General features: G+C 41.0%; 5 protein-coding genes across 5 annotated transcripts; 3 read left to right on the plus strand and 2 right to left on the minus strand.

Moving 5' to 3' along the window:
• Positions 1 to 1,086: 1,086 nt before the first annotated feature.
• MELLADRAFT_65995 (uncharacterized protein) lies at positions 1,087 to 1,473 on the minus strand (the record flags this gene model as incomplete). The annotated part of the gene is made up of 1 exon (XM_007413719.1): positions 1,087 to 1,473. One exon carries the CDS (start codon positions 1,471 to 1,473, stop codon positions 1,087 to 1,089), a length of 387 nt encoding a protein of 128 aa, XP_007413781.1.
• Positions 1,474 to 1,654: 181 nt separating this feature from the next.
• MELLADRAFT_72680 (uncharacterized protein) lies at positions 1,655 to 2,892 on the plus strand (the record flags this gene model as incomplete). The annotated part of the gene is made up of 1 exon (XM_007413696.1): positions 1,655 to 2,892. The coding sequence occupies one exon, from the start codon at positions 1,940 to 1,942 to the stop codon at positions 2,675 to 2,677; it is 738 nt and encodes a 245-aa protein (XP_007413758.1).
• Positions 2,893 to 4,808: 1,916 nt separating this feature from the next.
• MELLADRAFT_38296 (family 5 glycoside hydrolase family 13/glycosyltransferase) lies at positions 4,809 to 13,576 on the plus strand (the record flags this gene model as incomplete). Its single annotated transcript, XM_007413697.1, has 24 exons — positions 4,809 to 5,044; positions 5,128 to 5,198; positions 5,295 to 5,355; positions 5,420 to 5,581; positions 5,645 to 6,196; positions 6,278 to 6,552; positions 6,625 to 6,828; positions 6,917 to 8,285; positions 8,367 to 8,427; positions 8,491 to 8,823; positions 8,903 to 9,774; positions 9,837 to 9,881; positions 9,964 to 10,032; positions 10,114 to 10,220; positions 10,280 to 10,502; positions 10,569 to 10,674; positions 10,758 to 11,853; positions 11,925 to 12,146; positions 12,214 to 12,308; positions 12,383 to 12,529; positions 12,611 to 12,723; positions 12,787 to 12,892; positions 12,963 to 13,125; positions 13,218 to 13,576. 24 exons carry the CDS (start codon positions 4,809 to 4,811, stop codon positions 13,574 to 13,576), a joined length of 7,047 nt encoding a protein of 2,348 aa, XP_007413759.1.
• A 3,707-nt stretch (positions 13,577 to 17,283) lies between these two features.
• On the minus strand, positions 17,284 to 17,768 carry MELLADRAFT_38305 (uncharacterized protein; the record flags this gene model as incomplete). The annotated part of the gene is made up of 3 exons (XM_007413718.1): positions 17,284 to 17,442; positions 17,515 to 17,646; positions 17,718 to 17,768. The coding sequence occupies 3 exons, from the start codon at positions 17,766 to 17,768 to the stop codon at positions 17,284 to 17,286; spliced, it is 342 nt and encodes a 113-aa protein (XP_007413780.1).
• Positions 17,769 to 22,379: 4,611 nt separating this feature from the next.
• Positions 22,380 to 24,170, plus strand: MELLADRAFT_44749 (uncharacterized protein; the record flags this gene model as incomplete). Its single annotated transcript, XM_007413698.1, has 7 exons — positions 22,380 to 22,599; positions 22,678 to 22,841; positions 22,957 to 23,161; positions 23,257 to 23,352; positions 23,432 to 23,549; positions 23,643 to 23,739; positions 23,813 to 24,170. 6 exons carry the CDS (start codon positions 22,782 to 22,784, stop codon positions 23,975 to 23,977), a joined length of 741 nt encoding a protein of 246 aa, XP_007413760.1.
• Between the last annotated feature and the right edge of the window lie 244 nt (positions 24,171 to 24,414).

Consider the following 24,414-nt stretch of genomic DNA (forward strand, 5'->3'; position numbering starts at 1 on the left):
AAAGTTTTTTCGAAAATTTCAAAATTCATAAGCAGTGTTTTGATGTAGGGACATTTGTATTTTAGGCATTCTTTTAACTTGAACCGCCCCTAATATGTATATCCCTTCTAAAGCTTTGTCCACTACTTCACAATCAAACTTGATGCAAAGTTTCAAGCTTGTATATCAGTGTCACTCCAAATTGGAGAAATCAAGTTTTTTAAAAAACCCTATTGTGGTTAAATTAGACGTTTGATGAGAAACTTTTCTGACTTCAACTCCATAAATTCATTCGAACTTGGTTCATGCACCACCAGGTTTTTTGTTTGAGAGCTTCGGTTGGAACATGAACATTGTATATTTGTATGAAAGCAAGTTACATGGATTGTTGGCAATCTTTGTAAGTCCTCATCTATATTGCAAAGTGTCTTGATGCGAAGTAAGATGAGTCTGCCTATGACTCCGAAGATCTGATAAGATGGTTTGTCATCATCTGCAAACCTGAGGATTGAAAATTGAATTTTCTTATTACAAATCAACCAGATCATCAACTTGACTTTCAACCAAGTGGTCTCAATTTGGTTCCAAATATTAAAAGTTTCATAAACATCAAGAATTCATAACTCGAATGAAAGAAAAACTCAGGTTTATTTATTTGTTTGTTTAATGTTACATGACATGGCGGAAAGTTTTTCAAAACGCGATGTTTTCAAAATTAACATCACAAGGTTACCTTTCCAAGACCAAATAAGATAAAAACCCGAAAAAAGAAAACAAAGTGATTTATACAATGAGGTTTTGTTTTGATTTGATTTGGTTCTTAACCTAGAATAAAAATCGAATAAGAATTGAATAAAGAGATAAGACTACAAGTTTCAGAAAGGAATAAGTAAACTAATAAGATTTGAATATAAAAGAGAAGAAAGACAGATAATTAGAAAGTTCATGAACAGGTTAATCAAAATAATGTGTACTGTAAGATGGATTTGTTGGAATTAAGAATCATGAATGGCTTGAATCGTCTTAATCACAAAAAAAAAGCAAAGAATCAGGAACCGTGTTTAACCCATTGAAGACGAAGAAAGATAGATACCTTTGAATGGAGTTTTAATGATCGATCAAAGTAGGATATTTATGATTTTTACCTAAAGAGAATTGTAAAAGGGTTTTACTAAATTCATTAAAAGCCACTCTAATCAAACTCAATTCGTCAGTTGTTGATTCAAGTTTGATGGAAGTTGAAGTTGTTGAAGTAGGATGATCGACTGTTTGATTAAATAATTGAGGATCTATATTAGAAGTACAAGTGAAAGATGAAGTAGATTGAACTGGTTGATGATTTGATTGATCTTGATCTTCTTCGTTTGTTTCACCATCTGCATCTAATTCATCATTGTAATCTTGATGATTAGTTTCATTTTCTGAAGGTAATTCTGAATAGTTTTGAATGATTTCTTTTTCGATTAATCTTTGAGATCGTCTTCCTGATGTCATCTTGGTGTGTTTGGATTGGATCGGATGGATTTCTTCAAATTTTAAGTTTTGAAAAAAGTTGAGTAGTTGAGTCATCCATGTAAACCCATAGTTGATATGTAAACCCATAGTAAGTCATTCAAACTTTTGATGATATTTCATTTCCAGAGAGTTTCCCATCAATCAATCCTCAATGTTCTATCCAAGATCAACTCAACTTAACCATTTCATCAAATCATTCTCAACAAACAAATCAACAAACAAATCAAAATCACCAAGATCAAATTCATTCAATCCAATCCATCATCAACCTAACCACCAATCCAAACCACAACCACAACCACAACCACAACTTCATCAACACCTCGACATCAATTCATTAAACCAAAACACTCCAATTCACATCCAACTTCAAGCCATCAAATCATACCAAAAATGTCAACTTTCATCACTAAACCCTATCATTAGGTTCTCAATCGTAAGAAAGATGAGATTGTTAGACTTACCACCACATCAATCACTTTGGCAATCCATTGGTTCAAAAGATGAAATTAATTTGTATCATTGGATTCATGAAGCGTTTGGACAATTACTTTATTTGAAAAAACTTTGGAGACCTACAGATGATTGGAATGAGATGGATGATCGAATTGAAAAAGACCAGTTAGAAGAAAACTTATCGATCTTGAAAGATTCATTTCAACATCAAATCTTAGGACCACTTGAGTCGAGGTATGGAAATGATGTAGTCGAATCTAATCTGAATCAATTGATCAAATCACATCATGGATCTGATTCTTTATCAAACTCTAATAAAAACGTCAACCGAACCGAAGGAGATTCAAGTTTTTTAAAACCAGCGATTGTTTGGAGAAGAAAGTGTCCCGAAACAGGTGAAGAAGTAATTGAATGGATGAGTGAAAGAACATCAGATGTGGTTTGGCCAGGATTAGTAAGTTTAAGATCAGATCAATACATTCCTAGAATCTATTGGGAATCAGAAGCTAGAAGGTTTGCGAACCGAAACGGAGGGGTTCCTAGAGGATTAGGTCCAGATGGTCAGATGGCAAAGGTTGATGAAGCGATTGGTGAAGCGTGTGAATGGGCGGATTCGCAGTCTGATTCGGTGGAAGGTGGGGTGGAGTTACAAGAGGTCATCAAGACTGCTGAAGGGATTTTGATCAAACAGTTTTTGGAAGAAAGGGATAATTCGGTTCGGTCGTAGGATTTGAGATTTGACGAATTTTGAAAATATATCATCGATCATGGGAAGTTGTTTAGATTCATACCACTTGATTGGAATTCTATCTTTGTAAAACAAAAAATCTTCAAGGCAGTAGCTTCGGACAGGAAAAATCATGTAAAACACTACTCATGATAACATCAATCAAATAAGGAATCAAAAAAAATTAATACATCATCGAAAATCTGATTTTTTTCAAAACTTCAAACGTAGACAAAAGAAAACGTTGATATGATGATAAACCAACGATGATCACATATTATATGTTAATAAAATCAGAAATCAAACAAAAAACAAATCTAGACAATTCTAAGCGCGTATATAAACAAAAGAGAATGATGATTTTAATTGAATCTGATGTCTAAAAATGAGTGCTGAAAAATCTATGTGCTCCTAAAAAAACTATGTTCATTTCTAATGATCATAAACATCATGGGTTCTTTTGCAATTCAGAAACAAAAACCCATCAAGACCTCATCATCATCTTTTCCAAGATGTTTTTACTTTAAAGTGTACCTTCTTGTATACTTTACTTTTCGTTCAACTTTGTGAAGTAAAATATTCAAAATATATCTTACTTTGTTATTTATACACAGGCCTGTTGGAGAAAAGAAAACCAATTATTCCTACTTTTCTTGCTGTGTTACATTAAACTTATCATGACATGCATCTGATTATGCGCTGGATTGCATTGATGGCTTATGACTTACGCATACATTTATATGCATGAAGATATACTTTATCAAACAGACTCTGATGCTTCAAGCCTTGTAACTTGAGAGGGATTCTCTGAGTCTCAGTGTGAATAGATTATCATAACCTTTTGCGGAAGAGGTAAATGAACAGAAACGTTTCCTAAAAGTACGTCCACCCGAGTCTTGAAGCTCGTCTCGATCGCTCAATTGCATAGATTGATAGGTTGGTGCAGACTTGCCGTGGCATGTGTTGCAATAGCTTCATCAAGGAAGCCAAGGTCGGTAAAAGGGTTTGTAACTTGGAATCCAGCCTGATCTTTTTTGAAAACTTCAATGATTCTTCAGCTGCGAGGTGACTGACGTGACGGTGAATTGTCAACAGTTGAAGACAAGCATGTCACAGTTTCAGGATCCTTTAAAAATTATTTCACATGGGCGCAGAAGAAATCTAACTCGACCTGGAAATCAAAGTCTAACATTTGGGATAGTTTAAATTCACCGGCATGAGCCGCTGATAGCCGTTGATATAAATGTACGGCACAGCCATTCTCATTCACCGAATATATGCGAGTGATCGATCGAGCTGGTAAGTAATTTATCGGCCTATGTACCAGTGATAAGACGAATCAATCTACAAATCGTTAACGAATCTTTCATGTTTTGTCTCTGTCAAGCCGATCATGGCATTTCGCAATATCATGATAATGTCGATTTCTCGGAAAAAGCACAGTAAAGCCAAGTTCGGATTCCGGTTCCTTGATGAGCTAGTCTGTACACAGCCATTTAAGACGCAGTGAACCAAAATAAAAGTCTATCGCCCATTCTACATAAATGGAGAAAATGTAGCGATATTACGACGCTACTTGTATCAACGGTACATGATCGTGAGGGTAGGGTACTCTTTCTAAAACCCAACTTTTTTGAATTTGACTCTGAACTAAATCAAATCATCTTGTAACTAGATCTTCTCGCCACCTTTGGAAGTCGATCACAATTTGCCCCTGCGCCGTCACCCAAGCGATTCGTCGAAACTAGAGCGAACTACAATTCTGGACCACAGTTTTTTTTGTAACAGATTGCTTAAGCACAGCCTACCTCACGATGCTCGGCTCTCCCTTTATGATTTCGAACAAGACAGTAATAGTGAGCTTCAATTGAGAAGAGTGAGTTCAGTCCCGAGAAATCCAGGGTGAGGCTTACCAAGCAAGTTTAATTTTTTTTACGCGAACTCTCTGTACGACGCGCCTGTCGCTCACGAAATACTTTGGTCAATCTTGCCTTTGAGCTTTGTTTCGAATTGGTGGAGATGCTCAATATCTGAAAGAATCGAAAGACTCATCTTCTTTTTCTTTTTAATCGAGTGTTGTGTCTTCATTTTCCAGTCTCTATCAATCCTAGGACATTTTCTTTCGATGGTCATGTTATACAATCTTCAGCTATCTTGCTTGGTACTGATCTATGTCTTTCTGTTCTCACCTATCGATACTCATCCTTATGATCAAAGTTTGGAAAAGTACAATATCAATGTGAACCAGTCTGCTGGAAATCAAGTTCTTTCTTACAATGCTGATTGGCCGGAAAAACGGATTAATGGCTATCATCCTAGTCCCTCAAATTGGCGTACCCTGCCCTTCTACACGGTGATCCTTGACAGGTTGAGTGACTCTGATTTTCATTATATATGGATTAAAGCAATCTTGAAGAAATGTGACTGATTGTATGTTTGACTTTTGATAGATTGGTGGATGGTGATCCATCAAATAATGACTTCTTCGGCACTCGTTCTGAGTGGGAACAATCTGCAACTCGTAAGACATTTCTTACAACACTTGATACCAAACCATTCGTTCAAAATATCAACTTAATGTGAACATTTCCCTATTTTCTGGACTTTTTTAATCAAGAACTAAGACACGGTGGAGATATCACAGGATTGGCACAAGATAGGGTCTTGGATTATATATAGTTGAGCATTTTCATGTCATCATTACATGAATTGATTCTAAAAGCACTTTATAATTCCAAACAGCGGAATGGGTTATCGAACTGTTTATATTGCTGGTACCCCCTGGGTGAATATGCCCTGGCAATCAGATAGTTATTCAGCACTCGACTTTACTTTGCTTGATCCACATTTCGGTACCTTGGAAGACTGGCGTGCAACGATTGACAAGATCCATGCCAAAGGAATGTGAGTCTTTAAACTTCATCCTGTCTGAACAACACGCATAACCGACTGATGTCAAGGCTCTAGGTATGTGATGCTCGACATGACGGTCAACACAATGGGAGACCGCATTGGGTTCAAAAATTATGTGAATGTCACTGCACCATTTAGCTTGCAAGGTTACGAAGTCGAATATAAAGACGCTGCACGTACGCCATGGGGGCTCCGAACGTATACCGACTTCAACTTTACCAACACACGTTCTACGGACTGCCCACTTCCCAACTTTTATAGCTTGAACGGTTCCAAGGTTGAAGCATTCAACGAAACCATCACCGGATGTTATAATGGTGATTTTGATCAATACGGTGATCTTCAGGTTATTACTGTTTTTGAACCATTTCAAAGACAACTAGCAAAGTATGGAACTGTTCAAGATCGTCTTCGAGAATGGGATGAGATTGTAGCTCAAAAGCTAGAAAAACTTACTTGTCTCACTATCCAAGCTTTGGATCCGGATTGCTTCCGAATTGACAAAGCGTCTCAACTGACAGTCGACTTTACGGGAAGGTGGGGAAAGGCTTTAAAGAATTGTGCAAGAAGTTTAGGAAAAAATAATTTCTTTGCTTCTGGTGAAATGTAAGTGGATGAAGGAAATCAAAAGGTCAACCCATACGGCGAATGAAATCTTTTTTCTTTTTTCTTCTCATCCCAATGCAGTACAGATGGAGATAAGTTTGCAGCACTATACATTGGACGTGGTCGACAGCCTCAACATTATGCCAACTTGACTGTACAGGATGCACTACATATGACAGCCAATCAATCCCAATATTTCATGAGGGAAACTGAACTGCACGCATTTGATTCAGCTTTCTTTCAATACTCGGTTTATCGGACGTTGACGATTCTTTTGGGCTTGGATCACGAGGTTAATCCGAAGAATGATGTTCCAGTTGATCTAGTCACAGCCTGGAATTCACTCTTTGTCTCTAGTGAGAAACATCATCTATCCCTCAGACGTACATCGAGATGCTAAAAGCTTACGATCATCTTTTTGATGACAGATGACTATTTAAACTCTGAAACTGGAGTGGTAGATCCTCGTCATCTGTATGGTACATCGAATCAGGATCTATTCAGGTGGTCTGCTATCCAAGACGGCACGGAAAAGATGTTATTAGGTCAACTTATCACTAACTTGGTAGTACCTGGCATCCCACTCCTTTATTATGGAGAGGAACAAGAGATGTATCTATTTGACTCGACAGGTTAGGTCTACTTTAGACTATTCTCTATATCATCTTATTGTAGAAATGTTCGTAGTACTCACTCGAATTATTCTCGCGATATCCTTAGCCGACAATTACCATTACGGTCGTCAACCCATGACTTCCTCCCGCTCATGGCAAACCCATGGTTGCTATCGTGCAGGCTCATCATTATATAAGGACATGCCTATCGAGAAAGCGTTGAATGGATGTCATGATGAATGGAACAGTCTTGATCATTTCGACCCCACTCCAGCGCCTCGACATATGCTTAAGCACTTCACGTATCTTCGCTCTCAGTATGCTGCACTTCAGGATGGATTCAATCTCACTCAGCACGGAAACTGGACAGAGACCAACCCATTTCCAAAATCACCTAAAACAAATCGAGAAACTGGCGTCTGGAGCGTGAGCCGGGGATTCATGATCAATCAGCCAGTCGTAGGAAAAAATGCCAATGTGACTGTTTGGATATTGTACAGCAATCTCAATGAAACGAGAAAGTTGGAAAATGACTGTACATCAGCTCTTGGAATGTTCGCTCCATATTCAGACTCTATGACGATTCGAAATCTCATCTTTCCCTACGAAACGTATGATTTGAATGTGTCTCAAAACATATGGTCAGCAGACGGACAGGGTCGCTACCGTGCTTGTCTTCCCTCGATCACATTGAATCCCTTTGGCTTCAAAGTCTTTGTGCCAGCCAGCGATTGGATGCCACCTATTCCACACCTTGTAGGGTTTACACCAGGTCACGATGCGAGAATCACCTCCAAGCCGCATGAAACCAATTCAACTATTCCAATCAAGTTGATGTTCTCCGAGCAGATGTCTTGCAGAAGTGTTTCTTCCGCGGTATCCCTCACGTACACGATCGATCCTTCTTCGGATTCAAAACCACAGATAGACAACAACGCAACGACATGCACATCTATGTCCCCTAATGCGAGCTCCTTTAAAGGTGTTCCTCCTGCTATGTGGATTTGGTCCAGTTCAATAATTCAAGCTGCCGATGGCATATACCAAATCACTGTCAATAATGTGACCAGCAATGCGGGAGTGTCAACTGACTCGATAGACCATGTGATCATGCGGAAAGGCTCGACTGACAACCCGATAACTTTCCAGAATGTGACCTACTCCAAAGGGATTCTGCAAAAGAAGTCAAACGGTATATTCAAAATCGTTTCAAACGCAGCTGGTGCCGATTCTATGCGTTATTCGATTGATTTTGGGGAAACATACTCATCCTGGAGAAACTATACGTCTGAGTTTGAGTTGCCTTCTGACACATTCAGTACCGTCCAGTTTTGGAATGGGAACCATATCCGAGTTCAATATCATTCGAAGATGGCAGGCTCGGCAGCTCAAGCGGTGGATTCGGATTATGGCATCGGGCAAGAAATAGTAAGAAGAGTGCCCCAGCTACTCTTGAAGGGGCCCTACAATCAATGGTACATAGACGTCCCGTAGAGCTCTAAGTAAAGCGCTTATCTCCAGCTGTCTATTGACCCATTTTGATTTTGATTTGCCAGGGGATTGGACTCCGGAATACCGAACAACTTCGTCCTTAGAGGAAAGAATTGGACCTTTGACGTTGGTTTTTGGATTGCCTTCCTAAGCTGACAATTGACTGAATGTATGATTGCTACTTTTCAGGTCATCACAACGTGGCCCAATCACTTCCAGCTCACCACTTTCACTACGCGTGACGATGTTGTCTTCGGTGACGTGGATGGGGATGGAGCGCTGGACGTTCTACCTCCTAATACACAAGCTCTCAATTATCTCAATCTTTCCCACCCAGCTTCACCATTTCTTGGATGGAGGATAACAGTAGATCAACTGAATATGACCTGGAGCGCTTATCCGATTGGAAATGAGTCTGTAGGAATCATGTTATTCTTTTTATTCGCTATCATTCCATTGTCAACAGCGATATTTGCTTGCTGGGTCTTCAGGAAAGCTTTTTATAGCATCAAATTTAACCAGGTGAGTATTCGATGATGATATCTAGAGAAGCCAGTCACATTATACTCATTCAGTCTTCTTTCAAAATCTGTCCTCGAAGTATGGGTTCCAAGAGAAAAGTTCTTTCACAGTCGTTTCAAAATTACCATTCATTCAAAGTTCAATTGTATACCTAACACAAAAAAGCGAAAAGGCAGAGTTATCGAAGAGTGTTCAAGCGGAATCGCAAGCGGAGTCTCGCTGGCCAGAGAACCCGGCAATTCGGCGAAAAATCTTGATTGCAACTCTGGAGTATGATATTCCGGATTGGAAGCTACAGGTGAAGATTGGTGGCCTTGGTGTCATGGCTTCTTTGATGGGCCGAGTCATGGATGATGTGGACCTCGTGTGGGTTGTTCCAAAGGTCAAGGATCTTGTCTATCCAGAAGGGACCCCAGAGCCGCCGATATCGATCACCATACACGGGAATCAATATCAAATCGGTTGTCAAACTCATCAGCTCCGAAATATAACATATTACTTGCTCGAATCTCCTATATTCCGAGCGAACACTAAGTCTGACCCTTATCCTGCTCGCATGGATGACCTCGATTCCGCCATATTTTATTCCGCCTGGAACCAAAGCATTGCTGAAGTCTGTCGTCGCACACCTAACTTGGATATCTATCACATCAACGATTACCACGGTTCACTTGCACCTCTCTATCTTCTTCCAGCGGTACTTCCCGTATGTCTATCATTACATAATGCAGAATTTCAAGGATTGTGGCCATTAAGAACTATCGCAGAAGGCAATGAAGTCTCTAAAGCGTTCAATCTACCTAGACCTATTTGTACCAAGTATGTTCAATTTGGGAACATCTTCAACTTACTACACGCTGGTGCAAGGTTCATAAGTCATCACCAGGACAGTATTGGTGTGGCAGGTGTTAGTGACAAATATGGGAAGCGCAGCTGGGCACGATATCCTGCGTGAGTTCGCTTCAACATATATCATGACACGTCCGCAAGCCTCAACCTCTTTTGTTTGACAGGTTGTGGACATTGAAAACAATTGACTCTCTTCCAAACCCCGACCCGTGAGTGCTTCTTTCATCAACAATATTTCAGGGAAAGAGTTATGATGAAGAACTCAAATGTTCTATGATGTTCTTGGATCAGATCCGATAAAGCTGAATTGGACACTGCGCCGACCGACATGAAAGAGGTCATAGTTAACCGTGATGCGGAGTGAGTTTCGCCAACCAATCCTGAAGTATCTTTATCTCCATCTACCCTCGTTTCTGACTGCTCTGAATCCTGAATATATAGGGAAAAGAGACCAGAGGACAAACGAAAAACGCAAGAGTGGGCGGGATTACACCAAGACCCTGATGCTCAGCTGTTCGTCTTCGTTGGAAGATGGTCTATCCAGAAAGGTAACTTCACGCGTGATGATGTTTCTGATACCCAGGACTTACTGTGATGCAACTTTCAGGGGTTGATTTGGTCGCAGACGTGTTCACCAAGCTTTTAGAGGAGGAGCCGGATGTACAGCTGATCACAGTCGGACCACTAGTCGACCTTTATGGGCGATTTGCAGCAGCAAAACTGAATCGATTGATGGAGATGTATCCAGGTCGAGTGTTTTCTAAGCCCGAGTTTACAGCTTTACCTCCTTATGTGTTCTCAGGAGGAGACTTTGCTCTGATTCCAAGCCGGTAAGGTCACATTTATATTGTGATTTTCTCAGGAAGTTATTGACAAATTGCTCATTCATCATCCAGTGATGAACCTTTTGGACTAGTCGCTGTTGAATTCGGCCGAGGTGGGGCGTTAGGCGTGGGGAGCCGTCTGGGAGGCCTGGGTCGCATGCCGGGTTGGTGGTTTCCCGTAAGTTTACCCGGATCAAAAAAGCCGGAGAGTTCATCTTAATAAAAAAGCCGTAGAATTCTTAACCCGAAATCTGAATGTAGGTCGAAAGTGATAGTACGGCACATATGCATTCTCAGTTCTTGAAGACTATAAAGGAAGCCTTGAAGTCGAGCCCTGAGGAGCGTGCCATTCTTAGGGCACGAGCAGCTCTTCAACGATTTCCAGTTCTCGAGTGGCGTAATAGGATTGAGAACTTACACCGTCGAGCAATAATCGCATCTCGAAAATATGCAGGCTCTCTTGCAGCTGGACCCACAACAACTTATGCTGATCCCAAAAAAATGGAATTGGAACTAGATGACATATGCATAAAGTCAAATTCACATGAAGATTGTTTGAAGAGCTCCGCATTGAGTTCTCCTTCCATTTCCGCATCCTATCTCGATAGCACATTGAAAATCGGAGAGAAAGTCGGACGCGTCTTTTCGCGTAACCCTAGAAGTCCTCCTGGAAGCAGTTCTGTCAACTCTGCGTCTATCGTATGTGCAACACCGTCACCTGGAGAAGAACCTCTACGAGAGATGGGTATAGGACTTGTGGAAGATGATATTATTGCCCCAGCCCAGCCGCCTAACGTCGTAACAAAAGGGGGATTATTCGAATCTACTAATGAAATTTTAGAAAAGTATGGAGCAACCTCGTCAATCAATCAAGGTGCTCTAAATTTTACCGATGAAGATGGGAAAGTCGCAAGTCAATTTATATCTAAGCTAAAAAGACTGGACTCGATGAATTCAATGGACGATCTATGCGTATCAAATTACATAGTATCTGCTGAAAAGCTGTACTTCAAACAAGTCAAACAGAGCGAACTCACTGTAGCTCGTTCATTGTATGGAGAGTCTACGGGGCGCTTTGGTATCAGCAAAACGTCGGCGGCCAATACAATCAGCAAGTTTAGTTTGTTCAACTCTCAGAGTGAGATGAATATTGGAACGGAGATCGATAAAGAAAGCTATCAATTGCCTCCTCTTACACAGAGCAAGCTCAACCAATGGCAGATTCGGCTTCAAGCGACCTACTGGGGATGGCCACTTTACAGCATTCTTCTGACCGCTGGACAAATCTTGGGGGCTACCAGCTTTCAGCTTTCGCTGTTGGGGGGAACGAGCTCTCAAAAAGACATTGATCTATATAGTACGCCATTGATTTCATATTATATGTGCTTTGTCATCAAGTCTGACCTATCTTCTGGTCTGACCTATCAGTTATTGGAGCCATGAACATACTCGGTTCCATTGCCTGGTATGTGCTGAAAAGCATGAAACCCGCTACCTGGTCGCTATCAATTCCATGGATCTTCTTTGGTTTGGCCTTCATGCTCATCGGCTTACCTTCGTTGACTGAGTCGATGAAGGAATACCCGATTCGCCATTCCCTATCTCTTCTAGCGGCTAGTTTATACTCATTCTCTTCTGCATCCGGATTCTGTGAGTGACTTCATTTGACACTGAACATCGTTCATCAATCTAACTAACTGCTTGTGAAATCTGATAGTGTTTTTCAGCGCCAACTTTGGAGAAGAAGCTGGAGGAGACACTGATGTCTGGATATACCGTGCCTGTGTTGTACAAGGCACACAGCAGCTCTGGGTAAGATGATTCAATCATATTTTGAGTCTGAGAGGTCTGGTAATACGGATCTAACCCACAGTCGCTTTTCATAGGTTGTAGCACTGTGGTATTGGGGCTTCAAGCTGCAAAATACCAACCCCTTCGATACAAGCTCGGTTCCATCGGCGTGGATCAATATTGTCACATTGACTCTTGCGGCTCTATGTTTTTTCATAGGTTACGTCTTGTTCTATGGACTAGTATGTCTCTGAACACTTCTTTGTCAGCTCGATATCTTCGTTCCCCGAGGTCTGAAATTTTCTCTATGTTGATCGTACCAGCCGTATTATTACCATCAACTTCCTGGAAGCGTTCCCAATTTTGCCAAGACGCTTTTCCGACGTAAACTCGTGCTATGGTATCTTGCAGCCGAGGTACTGCGCGACTACTGGCTGTGAGAATCACTTACACTACTTTTTCCCTATGTATGTTATTGATCAGATTCTTCAATATTCAGATCCGGTCCCTATGGTCGGAATTGGTCGTTTCTCTGGTCCGGGCAAAGTTTACCAGCATGGGCAACCGCAATTCTCACCATCTTTTTCTTTGTGATAGTCTGGGGAGTAAGCCAATGAGATGCGAGCTCTAAATATGAATGAGTTCATAACTGATACTGAGACAATCCAACCACAGCTCACGATGTGGGTTTTAGGTAAAGCATCTAAACAACATACCTGGCTACTGCCAATCTTTTCAGTTGGATTGGGTGCACCAAGATGGTGCCAGATGCTGTGGGGAACAAGTAGCGTTGCATTATACACGCCTTGGGCCGGTGGTGCTGGGCCATATTTGAGCAGTAAGTATCTCAGTCGGGCCTGTCTTTTGATATGCGTCTGATGACTGACGACATCACACAAAATGCGTATCAATTTTTCATTGGTGAATTAGCTTCCTTGTGGCTATGGCTTGGAGTCTTGGACGCTGTTCAAGGAGTGGGTCTGGGTATCATCCTTCTGCAGACTCTCAGTCGTGTGCATGTGGCAGCGACTCTTTGTATCGCTCAGATTATCGGCTCGACTGCAGTCCTGGTGGCCAAGGCTTCCGCGCCTAATCGGATCGGACCCGGTCACGTCTTTCCAGACCTTGGGCTCTGGGATCCTGCACAACCCCTCAGAGACTCGCCTGTAGCAAGGTGGGAGTTCTGGATTGCTCTTGCCTGTCAGTTGGTCATCGTAGCCGGATATCTTGTGTTGTTCCGACGAGAAGTGAGTGTTATTTCTATGTTGCTCATGTCTGTTGAAAGATGACTAAGAGCGCTTCCATTTTCCAGCAATTATCAAAACCATAGAGGATTCTTTCTCTGGATAAAACAGGTCCAGACCAGTCCCCACGGGGCACAGTTGAAGTCCTACACTTTAATATTCTAATAATATTCTAGATGTAGCGACCAAAAAAAAAAGAAAAATATGTTCTGCAAAGGTCTCTCGGTTGAAATATCAGACGAATAGAACATATTTAAATCCGCAAAATTTCTCTGGCTTTGTCATTTATGAAGATTCTGTGCTATTTTATGCTTGATATGCGACATACATACTGTTTTAGACTGCCAAAATGTAAAATTCCTTTTCTGAGTAAACAACATAGAGACATTTAAGTACAAGTGGACAAGATATATGCAAGTGATATTCAAGCGATGATTACAAGCCAGCAAGTGTTTCTCATACATGTTGGGCTGTGACCCGGCCCCGGCTTTGTCTGGTCAGCTGTCCCTGCTGCCTTTCTGGAAGCAGACAGTACATGCCCTGACACAGCAAAACCTACTTGATAAGAGTCATGAAAGCCCTGCAGGCACCCTGGCAGCCCGGTCTGTGTTGCCCATCATTTTTTGTTGGACATTAAAAAAATGCCTTCTGAGTAGACTCCCATGCTCTTTTCAAGCTCTGAGCCGACTCATGTTGGTTGTATAGTGGCAACCATCAAGAGGCAAGAAGCCACAGACCGGGTAATCTGTCATTACAACAATCAATCAAATTTTCATTTGGTGTGCCCTTGACCGTCAAAAATCAAAAAAATACAAGAACTTCAAAAATCAGTCTTATGAGGATATTTTTGAATAGCCCTAAAGGAAAGGACCCCAAAAATTTCTTGATTTGTGAATTGTGTGAGATTTGTGACTTGAGCAATCTTTTTTGAAAAGTTACCCAATTAGGTTGTCACTAACATACAATTTCATACACCTAAACGCACAATAAAAGCCAGAATTTTGCCACTTTGGTGTACCTCAGGATTCTCTGTAGGCACTTGCACTTGCATCACATCCCCTGTTATGGGTTTGGACATACTGTGATTATATACTTGCTATCAATCTTTGAGCAGTGGGGTTGCATGTATCAAATCAAATTAGCTAAATAGAACATCAGATAGCAAACTAGTTTGGCTGTGTAGTCAGGTAGATTATTGTGCTTTACTAAACCCCTTGTACAGCCACTTCTGTACCCGCAAAGAGCAACTTACAACTGATCTCATTTTTTTGACTTGTGGATTTCAAAAGTTATCTCCCCTTACACAGTTTTTTGGTTGTATCCACATCACCTCTTGACAGAATCCTCAACTCTTTGGGTACAGCCATGCCAGAAAAGCACCACTGATTGTGGCCAGAAAATAGTACAAACCCCAATCAAATTGGTGGAGAATCCAAGACAATACTTTCTGAATGGTTTGTAAGTCTTTCTTGACATACACATAGAGATGCCCCAAACCTACAAAACTGGTGAGCCCTGACACAATGGTCCTTACATCTCTGTGTCTTAAGGTAGGAAGCTGTATGCCCCCTCCTGTGAGACAAGTGGAAGAGCCTGAGGTACAATTTCTACTGAATACACTTCTATACAGTGGTGTTTACCAACAGCATCTTGCTATGTATTCAGTCTATCACTTACACAATTATGCCTCATTATGTATTCAAATTGAGGAACAGACAAGCACAGGAACCTACAAAGAATCACAATTATCAACAACAGAAATCTAGTGAATGATAAAAAGATAATAGTGACAACAATGCTTACTAGCAACTGATGAAAAACAATAATGACAACAGTCAATAGCAATCAATAAAGAAACAAAAACAACAACAATATCAGTAATGATTGATCAAACGTGAGATTGATGACAAATGCCAAATGGGACATGAACAAAAATGAAATCAATCACATAGATACAAAATACAGAATGAGGAAAGAAAGCAATGGTGCTCCTAGGGATTAGGTGGGGTTAAGCTTAGGGCCTAGGGGTCAGGGATTAGGGTCAGGGAACGGTATGCTGTATTATTCAGTCTACTGACCAAGGCCTGTACCAACACTCAATTAAAAAGTACAAGCCTCTTGCAATGTGTCTCTTGTCTTGCTTGCAAGAATCTCTTGTGTTCTTGCAAGACATCTCTTGCCTTGCAGAAGGAGGAATATGGCTACACTCGTCTGTCTTACATGTGCTGTGCAGACCTTGGAAGCAATTTTACTCCAGTGTATTTGGGAAAGCAGTTGCATAGATCTGATATGACTTGAGAGCTGAGTAGGATGCAAGGGAAGTCTCAAAGGTCTTATAGTAATGAGATTAGATTGCTAAGTGAGTATTCAACATCTGTGCATGGAGCAAAGCTTAATAACAAAGGCTAAGTACATAAGTATCTATGTGATTGTGGTACCGTGTAGGTCATGAGGCATCCTGCCATGAGCCCAAATCAAAAAAGGATAAGTGTGGCCAGTGAGTCAAACAAAGGAATCCAACCCCAAAGGATTTTTGACGTCTACAAAGGCTCGTCCAGGAGCAATGGTAAACATTTGTGCACATTGATTTGCCACATGAAAACAGGCATGGTGATGGTTACTCAAAACCAAGGGAAAAAGGACTTGCACATCAAAAGAGAAGTTATGCATGAAACCTTCAAGATACAATTTGGGTCACTTCTGGATGGAATACCTCTGGCCTTCAAATTTGCTTTCACCATCTGGTTGGCACTGATGGGTTAGACTTCTACATCTTGTATCCAGTTTCCATTAGAAAAAAACAGAATTGAAATGGTACAGTGTTGAGAAATGTAAATGGGAAATAGGCAAGAAGCCCATTGAAAATCATTGAAGGTGTTGAAATGAAAATCCAAGAAATCTTGAGCCTCAGGCCATTGTCATGATCAAAAGTGAAGGGTGACACAGCCAGATCTCAATGCAGCCGATCAAAATCTGCGTTCCATCATAGCCAGCAAGCATTGGCAAATCAATCGACACGAGTCGTGCTAGGAACACACAATTTGAGAGCGGACACGTCAGACTTAGCGCGGTACACCTGGTCCACATCCGAGTCTTTGAGCACAGAGGAAATAAACATGGATCCACATTGATAGAATTAATTCAAGAATTGCCCACAACGGGTCCCAGTAAATGGCTCGCAAAAAGCCCTTGACTGAAAAATTCAAGCGACACCAGACAGGGTAACACTAAAAACCCAACATGTTGAATCCTGACGCGGTGCACAGGGCATTTGATGGGTAACTCGGACAGTGCAAGGACACGCGAAGAGGAAGAGCAACGCCCAAGCAGCGCAGGGTCGTAGTAAAGCATGATCGAACGTGATGAAAAGGTAGGAATATGAATCCTGAAGCGCATAATGATTACAGGGTGTTGCATGTCAAGAGGGCATAGAAGAGTTGAATTTCGCCTGTACGACTCGGTTGGAATAGGTACAATTGAGGCCATAACACAACATTACTCCAATCATCGGGTTCCAGTCTTAGCACCCTTGGCTTGCTGTTTGGAGACTTTGGGTGCAGTAGTCTTGGCAGAAGGTCCCTTTCCAGCCTGGAGAAATGCAAAAGGAAATCAGCCATTGAAGGAGGTTGGGTGAATTGTAAGCTCCGGACGTACAGTCTTCTTAGCAACCTCGGCTTTCTTCTTCTTGTCTTCCTTGGCTTTGCGAATGGCCTCCTCACGCTGGGCAGTTCGGACCTGTAGGGAAATCGGAGTCAATTCTGGAAACGGTAGATGGGCTGGAGATTTTTCAGACTTGCCTCTGGCTTTTGGTTTCGCCTGGCGAGGATAGTTGCAAGATCGGCACCAACGATACCACGTTGAGCCTTGACGGTCTTCTTCGACCTTTTCTTGGCAACCTCCTCTGTCACACCCTATTGTACCGAAGACGGCAATAAATTAAGCTGATGATTATCTAACAAGCTAAAGAGGTATGTCGGGCACACCTTCCGTCGAACACGTCGGTACACCACGGTCCAGGCGAGTTTACGAGGGTTCTTTCGGTGAAGGTGTAGGCTCTCTTCCTTTGATCGGATGAATCGGAAAACCTTGGAGTCTTTTTGCACATAGAGTTTACCCTATGATGTGTGGAAGACGAATGAGCGTCAGAAATGTTCGGAGGAATCATGTGCCGAGGTGGTGGACTGACTTTTGAGGGGTAAATCTTGTAGCCGGAGAAAGAGCAAGTTTCGACCTTCATGGCGGCGGATCGGTGTCGGCGATTTTGAGGAACCTGGATTATTTGTGAGATTAAACATGGTTCCAATGGATCAGTCTTCAGTTCGCGAAAGGATTGGTCCAATGTGCGTGGAATGTCAAGGGGGGTATCGGAATCCTTGAATCGAAGGGAAAATCATTGCTGGCTTGCGTTTGAAGATGTAGGTCGGCCCGAATCACTTGGTCACAATGCTTGGGTATCACGTAGGCGTCGGTCGATGAGTTTTGAGGTTGTGAATATGAATGTGAACCGATACCCCCCTCGTGAGGATGGAAATGCTGAGTGAGACGGACATACCTTGGGTGGTGTTGATACTTTACCTTGGAGGGGTGATCCGCGGCGCTATAGTCACCCATTCCGCCTCTCACCCGGTACTCTAGACCTAACAGGCCTCGCCGTGTGATATTTGTGGCTCTCACCATCTGAATTGCTGGTAAGCCCGAGGTCCGAGTGCATACGCGAGTCGGACTTCCCAAAGTCACCAGGTCAGATTGCAACCAGCGGGCGAGCGACACGGCTGTCTTCTTGCAGCATTCTTGGACGACTTCAATGTTTAGATCTCAATGAGCCAGCCCACATCATCAAGTCCTCAACCCGACCTCCGCAAAAGCTTCACTTAAATTAAGCTCAGTGCCGGTAATTCAACTGTAAACCCACAAGGGTGAAATCAGAATCGTGAAGATTGTATATTTGCCGCAAACTTGGCCAAGACCCTCACCAAAGGTTGGCGAGGGACTTGGCTAAGTTTGTATTTACCGCAGGAAAGAGTTGCAGGTGTGATTATATTGCTAGAAAATGAGCAAATTGATCAAATCTGATAGTCAGATCATTCTCTTATCTTTTTGCATTGAACTTACGGGTAAACCCAGGCGTCTGCCAGGATTTGTTGCGCTTGGATTGATCAACGAATGTTCTGATATATGCTCGGGCGCACGCATGCACCACATGAGCATCAGTGAGGAGATCAAAGACAAACAGACAAGCGCTAAAAATGGGTGCATATCACGGAAGCCAGCATTTCGTAAATTCAATCCTTTGTCATCTTGTGCTTGACCTATTTTTCCCGATGTAAACATCTAGATGAACGATGACTCATGCGGAATTGAGAAGTAGTGTACCCTCCAAGATTTTCTTCAAGTACGAAATCAGAAATCAAAAATCAAAAAAAATTGAAGATTAGTCTTGAACCACATTATGTAACCCGGAATCCAAAATGCGTACACCTTATCAGCCTTGAGCCTGAGATAGATCAAGGTCCATAAGCTCTCAACAGAGTAGCTGTGAAGCTTAGGGGGTTCAATTGGTACACTGGTCATTTCTGGCTATTCAAGTCAAAGTCATTTGATGCCAAGTTGAAGTTCATTTGATTCCAACATATGCAGAACTCCAATGGTGCGAGTTGCAAGGGCACTAGTAAAAGCAGAAAGCAAAAAAAATGTAACCCTTCAGAGTGTGAGCTCAAACATCAACCCATATACTGAAGTGAGTGGGTTTTTTCATTTCTTTGTCTTTAACTTGGAAGTAACAAGACTTAAAACCAGGGAATTGCCCTGAATCTGAGGAATGAAGATGACACATTCATTGATGGAGTAAACCAGCTTTTATATTGTATGCTCTGAAGTGGGATGTCCGTGTAGAAGAATTGGAAAGACAAATGATGTGTGCTGGCTTACTATGGCTTTCCACAGATCCATGCTGTTTGTGTTCCTGAATGAAAAGACTTTACTACCCTCTTCATGACTGAACGTCATGGTTTATGCATCACGACTCAAAGTATGCCCCAAATCACATAGCTTGGTGGCAGAAATGAAGTTGACTGCCACATTTGGGCAGTATGGAGATCAATAGTAGCACTACAGGGTTTATTGTCCAGGTCAACTGTGGTGATAGTGACATCACCAGCTTTGTTTGCTATCAAACTTCCACCATTAGCAGACTTGAGTGTCACAAGTCAATTGGGGGTTAGATTAACAAAAACTCCAACATCAGAAAATATGTTTGTTCAATCCAGTGTCCATGAAGAAGTCTTGTTTTCCATTTATGGGTGAAGTCTAAGATATAGCAGAGTAAGCCATAGTGAGAAAGATAGATTCTTGTTCTGTATTCTCATCAACACATACACAGAGAAATTTGGCCAGTTCTTGGCAGGATAATCTTGATCAAAGAGAAAAACATTGTTAGAATTCAATAGTTGTGATGGCTTGGTAGTGATCTTAGAATCAGAAGCACTCCATTGCCATTGTGTAAGGCAAGAAGAAGTGAGATTTTTGGATTTCCTGGCTTTACAGTCACAATTGAGATTCACGGAGAAACAATGACCAGGATGAGAACATAGAGTGTCAGGGGCTTTGCTGGACCTATCACCACCTTTGCTTCCAGTAGAAGGTTTGTCTGGCTTCCTTGCTTTGGCAACAGCAGTGTAAGCCATAAAAGGAGTAGTTTCAGATCAATTCATTGGAGCTTTGGTTAGAGAATGTTCAATGATCTTCAAGATAGAAGAATTCTTTGTGTTGCCCATGAGCTGTTGCTTCATCCCCCCCAAAGTCCTCACAAAGCAGGTTGATTAGGCTAGTACTTGATTCAACAGTTTAAGACCAGACTCAGTAGAAGCAGTTTTGGAAAGATTGTGCAAAGATTGAGCTGAGCTGAGGTAGTCTTCTAGCTTTGTGGCTGAATCACATCAAAGTTCCACAATCTTTATAATTTGTAGGATGTTAAGTGTGAGAAAATTATGACTAATGGTGTCAAGTATGTGGAATCCCAATAGTAAGCCAGCTTGAGAGTCCCAATGAGGTGCTAAAAATTCAAAATTCCATCCACAAGAATAGATGTCTGTTGAGGGCATAAGCTGAATTGCCAATTTTTATGTGAATCTAGATTTTTGAGCATCTGAGTCCTAGAAGTTCCACAAACTGCTTGTTTGGCATGCAGCTGTGCAAGATCAATGTAAGAGTATTCCAATAAAGTCCTGACAAGTGTATGCGGAAAGTTGACAGGTTTATTGATGGATGTGCTACAATTGGAACATGGGTCTTTGATACAGGATTGATAGAACAGAGCAACTTTGCAAACCTTAAGTGCAACAGGAGAAAAATCACAGTTTGTGACTTCAGGAAGATCAATTATAATTGGGTAAGTGCGTGTAGGGGGTGCTGGGACAAGGTTGTTCTGGGCTGTGCTAGTGAATTCAACTTGTGTGGTGGAATAGCTGCTTGTGTTGGAATAGCAACTGGTTGGGAGTGAGTAAGAGGGGGGATTTCTGGTTCTGGATGGCGGATAAAGTTGGAGGCCACAGTAGGTTGGTTCAAAGGAAGTTCAGCAGTTCAGACTTGTTTGGCAAAAAGGGTGGAATATCTTGATCAAAGGAAGATAGAAATCAGAAACTAGGAACCCCAGTGTCTGTAGCTCCTCGCATGGTAATAGAGTGAGCTCCAAGTATTGGATGTCTGTGTTCCCCAGTGATAAGAATGGGATAAGGTCTGTACCAAACAGCTGGGGTTTTCCCTTTTTCCTGAGTAGTTCTAGATGACCTGGCAACCGGATTGACTTGAAGGTAGTCCTCAATCCTTGAAATCAGAGGAGGTGGAGGCACAATTCTGCTAGGAACAAAGTGTTAAAGACCAGTGATAAATGGAGGTGGAGGTATTCCAGTGACTCCTGTGCGAGCATGGGGAGTGTCCGCTTGGGATGACTCCATTGGTGAGTTGACAGGCCTACCAGAGAAGGTGCCAACTGGGGCAACTTCAGAGGCACAACAAGATTTTGAAAGGGAGATAGAAGGTAATTTGGATTTGAGTTCAGAGCAGTCTCTTGGAACACATTTCCATGGAATGTGGTATGGTGTTTCAATACTCCAGGCTTGACATAGACTGGTGCGCCTCGAGCATCATAGATATTGCCTTCACCGGTTCTGCGAAAAGATTGGCCAGCTTTAAAGTCCATACCAATGCCAAAAAAACAATCACAGAGAAATGAAGGTCACAATTTAGGTTGTCTCTGGGGATAATCTCGGAAAAGAGGTCATGGATATCCTCCATGCAGAGACTATTGCTCCCGCTAGCGGCATGGTAGTCAACAAGGATGACATTGATCCTTTTAATTAATCATCCACAGATTATAATCTGATCATCTTGAGGGAATGATGTGTCCTCATGAAATAGCAGGTAAGGATATGTTTCTTGAAAATGGTAAACAGCTCAATGAGAAACTGTAATGACGCGTAACACAAAACTTACCCATTGTTTGTCACGGCCGTCACGATGGCTCCTTGTCCTATTCTCGTTTCTAGAAGCTTGCTCCTAGTGGCTAAGTACGACTTCAAGTTGGTGATGAGATGACATCAAGATGCTGTAATCATTGGGCGTGTTATGAGAAAGTGTGTTTTATGAGATAGAGTTTTGTAAACTGTAGTTTTGAATTGAATTTCTCAACTGATCGACTTGCTTCAACTCAACTCGTCATCATCATTCATCATCATCCAGCAAGCATCCATCATCATCATCACCAAACCAAACCATCAACACAAAACCACCAACAACACTAACTGAATTATCAAGAAATATGTATAATCGAAGACAATCTCCTGGTAATGGTCCAACCTTACAACATCCTAAACCAGTACCACCACCGATCCCATTACCATCATCACCACCAATTCCAGATTCACAAACATTTTCAAATAATCCATATAGTCATCATGAAACACCATCTGGTAGTCAATACCAAAGATTTAGTTCACCACCTGCTGATCATCATTCTCATCATCATCAACAACAACAACAAGCTCCTCAACAATTTTATAATCAACCGATTGGTAATAACTTTATTCAATCAAATCCCAATTATCCTACATCACATCTTTCTTCTCAGTCTGCTCAACTTCATCAACAAGCCCCTCCTCAGTTTTGGAATTCGGGGGCTCCTAATCAACATCCTGGTCTTGGACAACCTAATGGATTTCAAAACGCATTTGGAGTTAATGATGTGACGGCTCAAATGGGAATGCAATTCGGACAATCAGCCATGAGAGCAGGATCAGAATACGTAGAGAAAAATGTAAGATTGATCGATTTTTTCCAATCAACAACGCCACAAAAATGAAAACGAAAACTGAAATTAGGATGATTTTCTGTTTTTGGGTGGTGAACTCACAAAAAAAATTCATGAATAGCTTACAAGATATTTACCATTGACTCATTTAAAACATTCTTTTAACGTTTCAAATCTCTATGTATTCAACAAACTTAAATTAATTCTTTTTCCTTGGACTCATAAACCTTGGTCTAGATTAGTACAAAGATCTGAAGTTTCAGGTCAGATTGAAGGTTATAAACCTCCAAGAGAAGATATCAATTGTCCTGATGCTTATATTCCTGGTTCGTCTTTTCCGTTTTCTTGTTCTGAGAATTAAATTCAACTTTTGAATTTTATGACTTATTGTTAAGTTTGTTTTTTTGTTTTGTTTTTTTAGTGATGGCTTTAACTACTTATATTCTTTTATCAGGAGCAGTAGCAGGTTCAAAAGGTAGATTCGATCCAGAATTACTTTCGATCGCTGCATCCCAAGGTAAATATTCTCTCTAACACTCTCATCATCAAATCATGTCTAATTCCCGATTTCGTTTTGTACTTTTTCTCGAATAAAGCTTTAGGAATCATTTTCTTAGAGTTTTGTTGTATTAAATTAGGTTGTTATTTACTAAACATAAGTGGGGATGGAGCAGTAGTGGATTTAGTGGCTTATTCTGGTTACAAATTCGTGGGGTAAGTCTCTTCTCTTTCTTTTCTGGTATCACATGAAGGCTTTAATTTCTCAATTAGAAACTTACTCTTGGAACAAAAAACTTTTCTTTACAGGATTATCATTAGTCTTTTGGCTTCTTTACTTGGTTTTAGATCTTCGATTTGTTGGGCGATTTTCATTTATGTGTTTGGTTCGAATGCTTTTTTCTTAGTAAGTTCTTTTTCATCCTTTTCTATGACCTTTGGAATTTCATTCAACTAAATCAAACCTGTTCCCTTAAAAGTTACGATCGTTGAGATACGTGATCTTACCTGATCCAAGTGGTCAAGCTTTTGGTACTGCATCTACTTCTACGGTTAATGCAGGTCAAAAATCAAAACGAATTCAATTCTTGTTTGCTATTTCGGTTAGTCAATTAGCTAGTATGTGGTTATTGAGTAGAGTTTAGATTTTGGATTTTTGGATTTTGGATTTTCTTTGGTATTTTTCAAGGAATGAAGAAATTGCATTCTTTTAAACAAACCAAATCAAATGAGTACTTTACTTGAAAAAAATGACTTTTTTCTTACTTTTTTTTACTTGTGATTTTTTTTGCATGATTTGTTGGAATGATCAAGTAACAAAAACAAGTTGATAGATAGAAAAAGATGAGGATTAGATGAACTTTCACAAAGTTTGATTTGAAAAAAAAAGATAGAATTTCAACAATGAAGTATGGATCAACTTTTGACGAGTGTGAGAATTTGTTTTGAGTGAAAAAAGTTTTTCTTTTACGGAGAATAATTGCTTTAGAGTAATTGCTTTTATTTGGTAAATTATTTTGCCTTATCTGACCAATGCAAAAACTTGAAGATGTCTCTTTTGACAAGTTCAAATCAAAATGAC

The sequence above is a fragment of the Melampsora larici-populina genome, assembly GCF_000204055.1.
Source record: "Melampsora larici-populina 98AG31 unplaced genomic scaffold MELLAscaffold_38, whole genome shotgun sequence".
Taxonomy (NCBI): domain Eukaryota; kingdom Fungi; phylum Basidiomycota; class Pucciniomycetes; order Pucciniales; family Melampsoraceae; genus Melampsora; species Melampsora laricis-populina.